General features: G+C 44.7%; 1 protein-coding gene and 1 long non-coding RNA gene across 3 annotated transcripts; one reads left to right on the top strand and one right to left on the bottom strand.

Annotated features, from left to right (window-relative positions):
• The first annotated feature begins 312 nt into the window (after positions 1 to 312).
• ssbp3b (single stranded DNA binding protein 3b) lies at positions 313 to 10,241 on the top strand. Of its 2 annotated transcripts, XM_049723323.2 has the most exons (18): positions 313 to 521; positions 1,433 to 1,505; positions 1,835 to 1,896; positions 1,994 to 2,078; positions 5,015 to 5,104; positions 6,492 to 6,566; positions 6,734 to 6,796; positions 7,062 to 7,125; positions 7,276 to 7,349; positions 7,413 to 7,477; positions 7,552 to 7,600; positions 7,741 to 7,776; positions 7,849 to 7,900; positions 7,961 to 8,025; positions 8,104 to 8,182; positions 8,267 to 8,295; positions 8,362 to 8,463; positions 8,552 to 10,241. In XM_049723323.2, exons 1-18 carry the CDS (start codon positions 466 to 468, stop codon positions 8,579 to 8,581), a joined length of 1,149 nt encoding a protein of 382 aa, XP_049579280.1. In that variant the 5' UTR covers positions 313 to 465; the 3' UTR covers positions 8,582 to 10,241. The 2 variants fall into 2 exon arrangements, with proteins under 2 accessions (XP_049579280.1, XP_049579289.1); XM_049723332.2 differs by lacking the exon at positions 6,492 to 6,566 and having other exon boundaries at positions 314 to 521.
• LOC125970894 (uncharacterized) lies at positions 1,780 to 3,999 on the bottom strand. The gene is made up of 2 exons (XR_007482289.1): positions 3,924 to 3,999; positions 1,780 to 3,659 (listed from the first exon to the last, which is right to left on the bottom strand). It is a non-coding gene; the product is annotated as an uncharacterized lncRNA (long non-coding RNA).
• Positions 10,242 to 11,832: the final 1,591 nt, after the last annotated feature.

Raw genomic sequence — 11,832 nt, 5'->3', positions numbered from 1 at the left:
CATTTTAATTGTCTGTTTCTGGCTCATTTTGAAAGGGCAGTAAATTCTATAATACAAGTGAATACTTTGCATTGCAACGTAGCCAAGTATTTTACAGTAATTGAATCTTTACAAAAATGTGAGGTTGTACTTTTCAATTAAGTGAAATTAATTAATGTATTAAACAAAAACTGTTTTACGCAATTATCAGCTCAATAATAAACAGTGCGCACGATGAGGTCCACCTTAAATAAAGTCCCACACGCTTATTGGCTGACTAGGCTATCAATCAAACCGCTAGCCCCGCCTTTGTCTCCGCCCCCTGCATGGACCAAGCTCGGTTGAGTTATCGAGCGAGGAGGACCAGTGTAGTGCGGTTGGAGTGTGAGAGGGTCGCGATGAACCGACAGATGAAATAGAGTGGCAAGGGGGGAAAAAAACAACCAAAAATAAGCAAGAAAGCCGACTGTTCTACCACAAGAAACAATGTTCCCAAAAGGCAAAGGAACCCCAGTGCCGTCGGACGTCCAAGCACGAGAAAAGTAAGGCGAGAAATAGTGACGAATGTGCCGTCTTTTTTTTTTTTCCTCCCCTCGCAACTTGCCTGTTGTTCGCTGGACAGGCTAGCAAGAGGCGATTTCCTGCTACCGAGAATAGAATTGAATGAACCGCCTTGTCTATCGCCGCCTATTTAAAAAAAAAAAAAAAAAAATCCCCCTTTGTCCCAATTTAATTTTCCAACCATATATTCCGCCTGTAAATAGCGACTTGAATAACGAGCACTAGTGTGACATTTTGGCTCGAATCGAAAGGTAGAAAACAATAACATCGCCTGGCTGCACACTATCTTGTTTTACGTGCGGAGCTCTTTCCAAGCTTGCTTTCGATCGTTTGCCTTCTCGTCAAGCCTTCCTTGCGGACGTTTTGTGTCATTTCTGCACGATATACTGTTGCTCTCCCCTCCGCCACACTTTGTGTTCGGAGCCCCATGCAAGTGTTTGTGCCACAGCCTTGCTTGGCAGCCATTGTTCACAAGGCCTGCACGAGTATGGGAAGACGTTTGAGGATTTGTATTAGTGATTGCCAGTCGTGTAATAACTAGTTAACTACTTACTAGTACGACAATTCAGTGCACTAGTAGAACGACTTGGGAAAACTAGAAAAGCGCGTGTCTTGCCAGCAAGGTGTTTTTTCTTTTTTTACCCGATACTAGTGCAATTTTGGGTTTACTACTATGCAATAAAACCTTGCTAGTAAACTACTCTGCTTCACTAATACTAACAAAGCTGGTTAAGCATTTATTCAATGTCAATTTCCATGAACTAGTAAGCTCTTTGTCCTCACTAGTAAAATAATGCAAGTGTGCAGTAGTGTAGTGATGTCGGAGAATGACTGCCTTACAAATATATATTTTTTTATAGCTTGAATTAAAAATCTGGTTTGTTTCCCACAGGTTAGCTCTCTACGTTTATGAGTATTTGCTTCACATAGGAGCACAAAAGTCTGCACAGACATTTTTGTCAGAGGTAGGTGCCCTTGGTGGATATTTTCAATCTTGCACTTTCTGACTGACTCACATTTTCAGACTGATATAAATATTCGGAAGTACTCACCAATACAGAGTACCTGCAGATGACAATTAGCTAATGTGTCAAATTGTCGCAGTATAGCGCTGACTACTGGTGATGATGACTTTTTTAGAGGGGGGGGGGGCCTTAAGTAGTATCTGTGGAAGTATCGGCAACCCCCACAAGTACCCGATACCTTCAAATAAAACTGGTATCGACCTAATACTGATAATAATTTTTCCATCATTTAATATAAAGTGTTTTAAAGTTCCAAACATTCTCCCCAGATACGATGGGAGAAGAACATAACACTCGGAGAACCCCCCGGATTTCTGCATTCCTGGTGGTGGTAAGCGCCGATGATCTCGTCTGCCCGTGTAAACACTTCCGGCCGGGGATTGTTTACGCGTTGATGTTTTTCTCACGTCAACACGTGTCGTCCTCAGTGTATTCTGGGACTTGTACTGCGCTGCGCCGGAGAGGAGAGAAACATGTGACCACTCCAGTGAAGCCAAAGCCTTCCACGACTATGTGAGTAGTCTCTTCATGTGCTGTGGCGTTCATATTGCATCGCCCAGCACGGAATTCCATTTTCTGTTTTTTAAATAACTCAAATTCCTTGATTGGTCATGTGGAAAATTACTCCGGTTTTGAGTTTACTCAAGATGACTTGTACGTTAGACGGCAAACTAGTTCAGACTGGATCAACAGCCTTGGCCGGTTGTGGCTCAAGTTGTGCTCTTGACCTCAGTTGACCTCGATTGCTTCATTAATTGAAATTGCTGATTTTTTTTTTTAAATAAAGTTACCATAAACTTTATTGATCATTGTTACATGGCAAAAAAAATCTCAATGCTTTTTTTTTTTTTTTCCCTGACTCTGTCCGTAATCTTGCCCTGTTGGTGACGCAACCGACGGAGGAGCTTATTTGGTTTCTGGGAAAAAGATGCTGATGTCAGCGTGTCAGAGCCGTCTGTACGCATAGAAGCATATTAACTCGCAATGGAATCATCTCAATTGATTAGCAGCGAGGAGGAGACGACCATTAGATCCACCATGTATGAATCGCACACCCGGTCAATGACACTTTTGTGATTGCGTGTTACTTTTTAAATGGATCCCGTTTTTTTTTTTTTTTTATTGGGATACGTTTTGTAAGGTTTTATCGTGGCGGTCAAATAAGCAAGTGTCAATTAGAAGACTTTCATCGGCATCAGCAGAAAAACACGACGACTCGCCCGCCGGCGCTCGGGAGAGGAGAGGGGGGGTTGACTCATCAGGCAGGAAGGGGGCGGGAGGGGTGGGGGGTTAGCTAAAATGGAGAGGCGGGTTTCAGCAGATAGTTGTCACGGTAACGGACCTTCTGGTCCTGCCGGTGACCTAGGAGCTCGGCGAGCGTCAGCAGCGGCACACTGCCCTTTAAATAACGACTTGCCTTGTGATTGCCAGGTTGGCTCAAGCGACATTCTTCCGTTCGCTTTGTGTCGTGCGGTTTGCAAACTGAGGATTGCACCTTGATTTACAAGTGACCCAGTTTGTGTAGTTTTTTTTTTTTAGTTACAAGACAGTGCTTAGTCCATTTACTTGCTTTGTGTTGCAAATCCAAAGTAGTTAATTAGTCTAATTAAGGCTGCTACTAACAATTATTCTAATAATCGAGTCATCTGTTGATTACTTTTGTCGATTGATAGATTCATCAGATTTAAAAAATCACAAATAATGACTCAGACTATCGTGTGTGTGGACAGTACTTGTGCTTGGAGCGTAGCCATTGTCTGCGTGGGGGAGGTGCGTTGGTGCGCGCCGGCGCTCGTAAAGCCCTGGTGTACTCACGCCGGCGATGCCGAGCGCTCCCTGAGGGGCCCCGTCGCCATGGCGTCGGCGGCTGATTGATGGCTGTCAGGGGAGTTGAGGGCCAGATTGGCAAAAGGGAAGGGGGGGGGGGTCGGCAGCGTGGCATATGCCCACCATCCACCAGCACAAGGCGAAAAGGGGCGGGGGGCGGGACCGGAGAAGTCCAGTCGGGATCCGGGCCGGCTTTTACGACGCTGAGTAATGGTTAAACATTTACAAGCTAAACATGGGGCCTTTTTTTCCTCTGCGCTGTTGATTCTAAGGGAAGAAGAAAGGGGCTGTTAAGACTTGGTTTGGTCAGGAGCCGGCAATTGGGTGGTCTCTAACATTTCTCTCTCCTGCCGTTTATTCGATCTGTGTTCTGAATCACTTCCGATCCAAAGCTCAATGTTTACGGGACAATAGGGTGTTTTGAGATACAAGTGATCCTGCTTACGGGAGTTTTGCTTTGACCTGTGAGCAAAAACTTGCGAGTACAATTTATCCCAAAACATTCTTCCAGCTGGTTCATGCAATACTCACCGGCATATATTCTTTATCCTCTGCAGTGGAGTAGAAAAGGAGCATGTCTGAAATGCAAAATCTTGCATGGAAGCTTCAATCAATTATACTTCAAAATTTACATTTAAGAAGAACAAAAGGTTGGACAAAAAACTAGCAGTCAACAAATACTGGCATCCAGCCTTCTCTCTCCCTGTGCCAAGCAAAAGGAACATTTCCAGGTAGACACAGGTGGTATTAATTAGGTCACAATGACTCCGCCCCCCTGGTGACACACTTAGCTCTTACCTCAAGTAACAAAAATAAAAATCAAATAAATCCGTCTATGCCCGCTTAAACATTTTTGTGCCCCCTCTCTCTCTCCCATAACACCAAAGTGTAAAGACCTACAAAATGCGTGTTTGTTTGCACATCATGGAGGTGTCGGGGCCTCCACTTCTCTTTCTGGCCTCACTTCTCTCCCGGCTGAGGTATTTCACAGTGGTCCTGCAGCTGCAGCCTGCGCCCATCCGATATAATAAAAGGGAGGGTAGTAGATACGTGTGTCGGCTCTTGACCACTAATGTCTTTAGCGCCCGTCAGCGTTTGCATATTTGATGCGACGTCCGAGCCTTGCCGTCGTAGCCACTCCCTTGTCGCCGTGCCATCCAAAATGGAGTCCTCCCGTTGCGTCGCTCTTCTTTGGAAGGCCCAACAACGCTACCGCTTAGGAGGCATTAGCACATCTCATGTTGCCTTCGCTACAAGGAAGAAAAAGACGCGGGCAATTAGGAGTGTGTATGTGTGTGTGTGACCAAAGCAAATGGCACATTAGTGAATTAGGCCTGCGGTTTGCGCAGGAAATCGCTCCGGTCTGCCTCGGCTGTGGAGCCACTGACTCACCGAGTCCCTCCTGATGCTTATCTCAGGCGCTCCATCGGGGATCGGGATTTGCCTCATGGACCGGTTTAACTATAGCAAATCTCGTTTATTGCGAGGCACATGATATGGAGGAAACGTATACCAGAAAGTCGAGCTCGGACTGGCACCTAAAATCTCAGTTCCTCTTAATTGCTACTAAAACGTCTTTTCAGTTCAAAATGGCTGACTGGAATGAATTTGTTTGTTTTCAGAGTGCAGCGGCGGCCCCCAGCCCCGTAATGGGAGGGATGCCCCCTGGTGACGGCATGCCAGGAGGACCCATGCCACCTGGATTTTTCCAGGTCAGTGCAACGCTCGCTTCACTGATACCAGAAAAAAATTTCCCCCCAAAATTCATTCATTCATTCTTAATCACTTAGGCTCTGTTCTCCAATACTGATGATCCAATTTTGTGACTCATACGTAGGATTCCGGTTTTTTGTGTACCTGCGTGCTTGCTCACATAATTGACAAAATGTCAAATTAGCATGAACACATATTGAGTCATCTTAAGTCTGGCCTCTTGTCCATTAAGTTAACAGCTCTGGGAACATTTCGTTCCAAGCCTTTTTGAACGACAAGATTTCATTTTCATAACATCTCTGCTGCTAAAATTAGGATTGAGGGGTTTATGCTCGGGTTTTTACGAAAGCAGCGTCACTAACTTGCCACAAAAGCGAAGGAACGGCACAAGCTCTTTGTTTTGACTCTGCTTGGTGAACTTGTAAACGTCAGAGATGTTTAGTATGCACGGGCCGTCCAGTGCTGTAAACAGGAAGGCGTGGCGCGGCCATTTTCCCCCTTAATGGAGAAATGGAAGTAGGCTGCACCTACTGTCAGATCAATATCTCGAGAAGCGTTGGGTAACTGTGCACAATGAAGCAACGATATTAACTCTGAAAAAGTCTTTTGAATAAATCCCATCCAAAATAGTCATCTGTAAAAATTTTCTTTCTAATTTTTCTGTACAGTAAATGAAATGAACTGGTTTTAAATTAGAAAGAACGAGTCATAAATTGAAAAAATAAAATTACCGACACATTTTTAAACTTACCATTGCAATACTGTTGAGCACAATCATAATTTGCAGCTGTGACGATACTCCTTGATGCACTAGTTCGCCCCCTAGTGGTTGGCTGACTACTGTTTGCAAAAATATTGGCGCACAATTTAAATTCCATTAATAATGCAGCCCTACGACAGAGGGCTCGGGGTGAAAACAAAACCGGAACGAGGCCAAATATCTCTTGAGGGGTTACGCAATCCGGAATCCTCCGTAAGTGTGTAAAACTCGGATGCCTGCTTCTCTTCCCAGAGTTTCGCATCAAGTGTTAGTGTACTGCTAATTGCACGGAGCCTAATTGATGCTGTTATTTTTGGGGGTTGATTAGCGTTGATGACATGCTGCATGCAGCAAGGTTCCTCCTCTCCTTGATTGACAGGCGAGACAGCCCACATCCTCTTCGTCTCACTCGCTTGCTCCTCTCTGCTTAGCTTCCAGGAACACGATAGCCAGCTTATTCTGTTCTTGCTTTTTTTTTTTTTTTTTTTTTTTTTGCATCTCTCGCTCCAACTGTCCTCTGCCCTGCAGTAACCCTGCTTTTCTTTTTCTGTCTTTGCCCCTCTTTCTCTCTTCACTCCCCCCCCCCCCTTTCCTCTCTTTTGCCATCATTTTGTGCAATGCCGCAGGGTCCTCCCGGTCCCCAGGGCTCTCCTCACCCTCAGCCTCCTCCCCCTAACAATATGATGGGACCCCACAGTCAGGTAACGCTCCCTCTCCCTCTGCGGCCCTCCTTGTTTTGCCGTCCGCCGTCGTTTCGGTGGCGCTTTCGCTCTTTTGACGCTCACTGCTCGCACAACGGAGAGGAAGGAAGGAAGAGCCTTTAGGCTTTGAATGGAAATCTCACGCAGATGTCTTGTTTGTGTCGCAGTCCTTCATGTCGCCACGCTTCGCCGGCGGCCCGAGAGGTCCCCCCATCAGGATGGCAAACCAGGTAGAAGTCAAACACACAAACAGAGGGGGGGAGAACAGAACATTCACTGAAATGACCAATTGAGTATTTTTATTTTTTTTTAACTGGATAAATATGCTATTGTATTGTTTAAATTAGTTTGCCTTGCTTAATAAAGACTTAGTGTGTTGCCCCCTGGTGGTTGGCTGACTTCTGTCACGTGATAATAACTGCAATAACAACATGGATAAAGGTGACGTAAATTTAAATAAAAAAATAATTCGCATGATGCATTAATCCTTCGCAGCCACCAGGGGGAGGACCCGGCCCGCATCCCATGTTGCCTAATATGGACCCCACAAGACCACAAGGTAAAGATCATTCCCATTTCCTCTGTCAGCGCTCGAAATATTTCTTTTTTAACTACCGAGGGGGAGAAAGGAGGCACGCATTTGGGTGTTGAGTCCGTTCAAGTGAAGGTGTGAAGAAATGCATCGTCTCCTCTCCTCTCCTCCCACCAGGTCATCCTAACTTGGGGCCCATGCAGAGAATGAGCGGCCCTCGAGGAATGGGGCCCATGGGGCCCGGCCCGCAGGTAACGCTAGATTGTCTCTTTGCTAGCACTAACGCAAAATAAAACAACGTGATGTCTCGTCAGAACTTCGGTGGCGGGATGAGGCCCCCACACAACACCATGGGGCCCGGCATGCCAGGAGTCAACATGTGAGCCTTCACGTCACTTCATATTTTCCACACAGAGCGCAAGTGTCAGGTTGAACATTGCTTTTGCCTTCCAGGGGTCCGGGGACCGGTCGGCCGTGGCCCAATCCTAACAATGCTAATTCTGTGAGTAAACACACAACCGCACAGAAGAGTTAATGCTCCCGCCTGGAACGCAATTGCGCCATTTTGTGTCATCGGAACCGGCGGCCATGATGACACTTTAGCCTTCTCTAGTCAGTAATGGCGGCTGTTGTTTCTTTCAGATGCCTTACTCGTCACCGTCTCCCGGCGCGTACGGGGTAAGAAGACATCTTTGCTCATATTCCAACAAATTTTTTCCCGGTGTTTAATGATGTCGTTTTTTTTTGAAGGGAGCATCTGGAGGAGGACCACCAGGGACGCCCATCATGCCCAGTCCCGCAGGTGAACATTTTACATTCTCCACTACCGCCAACATGAATGCTTATCTTTTTTTTAAATCAGACTCCAACAATTCTGGTGACAATTTGTACACCATGATCAACACTGGACCCGGCAATCGAAATAATGTAAGTTACGTTGAGATTGCAGCCGCAACTGTAGCTGCTTTTCTTCATGCAATCCCACACATTGTGTTTCCGCTTCAGTTCCCCATGGGCCCCGGCTCTGACGGACCCCTGGGGGCTATGGCTGGGATGGAACCGCACCACATGAACGGGTCACTAGGTAACACCGCCTGCCACAATGCACACTTTCAAAATATTACCAGAAAAAAAAAGTAGAAAGTTAAAATAAGATTTATCTGTTTAGGCTCCGGCGATTTGGACGGAATGAACAAGGTAAATCTCGCCGTGTGACCAAACCCTGTGCATCTACACAATATATATATTTTTTTTTCTTCTCAGAATTCTCCAAACAATTTAAGCGGCATTAGCAATCCTCCGGGGACCCCGAGGGATGATGGCGAGCTGAGTGGGAACTTCCTCCACTCGTTTCAGAGCGAGAACGTAAGCTCACACCCACTTAGCCCCCCCCGTTCGTGATTTGCTGGTCTAATAGGATTTGGGTAACTGATCTTCTAACTCTCTTCCGCAGTACTCTCCAACCATGACGATGAGCGTGTGACTCCCCCGTCTCTCTCCTCTTCCCCCCCCTCCCCCTTGCCAGCCTTACCCTTCGTAATTTGCCATCATTCCAAGGATTCGAACCCCCATTCGATCAGAGGCATCAGCAAAGAATCAGGGATCCAAACTCCACGTCAGAAAGACGGGCAAAGAAAATGTCTCGAGCGGAACAAAATGGCGACACGTAACCCCGACGATACAGTAAGAGAGAGCGATGCTTTGCTTTTTTTTTTTCCCAGACAGAATTTGTGCAGGAATTGTCCCCATCGGGTCCACTTCAAACACTGGAGAGTGTACATACATGTACATGTGCATTGTGAGCTTTTTTTTTTTTTTGGGTGCTGCTCGCCATACGTGCCCAGCTTGTTGCTTGGAACACTTTTTTTTTTTTTTTCCCCTCATACAGTGTTCCCCCACCTATTCAGAAATCTACTAAGACCCAGCCAATACGGATTTTTGAGGTCAAGCTAACTCCAATATCTCGCAGAATATGATCATGATTAAACAGCCGATTTTTTAAAAGCACTAGTTGTTCAATTTGCCATTTTTTGTGTGCCCATGCACAAAGCGCTGTGAAATCTGAACAAGTAGTGCTTTGACGCCATTTTGTAGCATCTTGCTCGCAATGCTGAATTGAAGGAGGAGGAGTCTAAAGTCCTGCTGAATATAAGTAGTGCTTCGGTGCCAAGAAAAGTCAAGCTTTTCTTAGGCCAAATGGAAATGTTGCCATCAGTGGGGGAACACTGTAGTTCGGACTCCATCGATTTTTGGACAACAACCTGATCAAAATTCAACTGGTGAAATAACTGCCAAATATTGGTATATTTTTTAGACCTTTTTTTAAAAATTTTGGATTTTTTTTCGTTTACTTTTTGACTGCTCTTACCTTTCCCAGTAAGTCAATCTGACTTCCAGACGTGGCCCAACGAATACACACATTTGGGAAGCCGTTTGAACATTTACTAGAAAGCTCGCTGGTCTCGATAGACAATTCAACGCGTCAGTGGATCGACTATGCCTTACTGGTATTTTTTTTTTCCTAGTCGTGTCCAAGTGTTACTTGTCTAGCACGGTAATTATGTACTGGAAGGCCAAAAGTAGCATAGTAGCAAAAAAAAAAAGGATTTCTAGTAAAATAAATGTTCAACCGGCTTTCCTTAGACATTCTCAGCATGCGACCCAGTGCTGCCCCCAAGTGGACTCATGCTTTTAAACTTTTTTTTTTTTCCACTGTGGTCTTTAATTTGTCCACATTTTTTAATGTAATATATTGATAATATTTTGGACTCCGTATATTGGCACAGTCATCGCGAGTGAGTCAGCGCCGTTACAAACTTATCAAGCAGCAGTCTTGTAAATGTGATGAGGGTTTTTTTTTTTGGTTCATATTTTTTTTTCCTTTCCTGTGAACATTACACGTCTGCTCTGTGTTGTCCCTTTTTTGCTTCTTTTTTTTATTTTAAAATTGAGGAAAGATTGATTGTTAATATAATTTTACAATAACTTAACTTCTAGTGTCTGTTTTTATTTTTTATTATATTTTCAATTTTTCCATTCACTGGGAACATATGGACGCCGCCGACACGATTGCTATTTATTAGACAGTTAACAGACATTATCATTCAACTGAGGCATGGAATAAAATGTGGCTTTAATACAAATCGTTAGCTTGATCTGTCTCCAGTTTTCATCAAGTCATGTATGTTCCCCCAAACTTCCTTTTCTCATCTCAAGACTCTTTTTTTTAATTCTGCTAAACAGATGTTAAACTTTCTTGGGAAACAAAACATTCTCTTATTTGCAAACAATCAATTTGAACGGTGCAGTACAGCAGGTGCAAACTGGTGGCTTTTAACTCCAACCAAAAAGTTTTAAAATGACTTACTTTAACTTCTGCATTGTGGCCAAGGTTAGACTCCAATCCAAGTCGGATCCAGTCTGTAAATCCATCCAGGAGCTGTCAAACCAAACACAAGCATTCTTTCTTCTCTCTTGTCCTTTGTGTCATTTCCCCCCTCTTCTTCCTCATTCTCTTTATTTATTGGTTAATTACAGCTTTTTTGTTGTATACCGCCACCTGCTGTGCAATTTCTGTCACTCATCAGCAAAACAATGAGTAACAGAATGAAAAAAATGAAAACACTTTTCGAGTACCGTTTACAGATGAACGTTTTGAAAGCATTTCTAAACCATTAAAAGCAAAAATATTGAACTTAAAAGAGAAACACAACTGATCTCTACTGTAATTCTTTCCGCTGCCACTAGAGGGAGCCATCACACCACACTTTTGAGAACCTCAGGCCTTATAGAAAGCTTGTTTATGTTACCTAAGATGTTGAACTTGCTGACTTATGCAGACAAAACCAGAGGACATGTTCTGGCTCAGCGCGGGTCCAACGAGTCCAACAAGTCCTGCCTCGGCAGGAAGTGACCTGGCTGGGCGGCAGCCAAACTTCCTGTGAAACAAGAGCTTGCTGAATGTATGTGCCGGCATCACAAACAGACCCTCTGTTCACTACCTCATCCTAATTATACCCTCAGCAATAATAGCCGCCATTGCCCCCGTTTTCTGTCGCAGCACAGAGCGTCCTTTGTAGCTCCCACCGTGACTTCCGCTAATATTGTGGCAAATTGGCAAAATCAAAACGCGATATTTGGATTTGACCCAAAATCAAGCCACAACATGAAGTCGGACGGCGCCAAAACACAAAATCTTCTGGCTTGTTTTACATCAAATATTTGTTTGGCCTCATTACGGTGACTTGGAACACCCGGGATTGGTCGCCAGCCAATCACCGGGCACATCAAGCGGTAACTTAAATGATTATAATGCCCCCGGGACAACAACTTTTGTCCACCAACTGGGCTCACGTCTAACAAAATGAAACAGAGACAGTGACCTCAGGCTACTGAGATGATTCACGAGCGATTTTTATTCCAATTGAACTCCCCCCCCCCTCCCCCAAAAAAATCGTTAAATCGTTGCTTTTTATTGGACAGTGATAATATGTGGCGACTCGGATTGCATCACATTCCTCAAACCGCATGACCCATATGGTACACAGATCAGATTGTCTCCAGACAGTAAACAAAAGCTGGTGAACGACATGTCACTGTAATGTCAATACAGGAAACGATGCTGTTGGGAAAAACAGGGATTTTCCACTCCGGCGAACGCTCGAAACCATTTAGCCTCGGGCAACAGACACCGATTGCATTTTATTTGCCGTGTAAATCACGTTCCAAATCCAT

The sequence above is a fragment of the Syngnathus scovelli genome, chromosome 10 (genome assembly GCF_024217435.2).
Source record: "Syngnathus scovelli strain Florida chromosome 10, RoL_Ssco_1.2, whole genome shotgun sequence".
Taxonomy (NCBI): domain Eukaryota; kingdom Metazoa; phylum Chordata; class Actinopteri; order Syngnathiformes; family Syngnathidae; genus Syngnathus; species Syngnathus scovelli.
The sequence above is the reverse complement of the archived record's forward strand: the minus strand, read 5'-3'. Positions and strand labels throughout refer to the sequence as shown.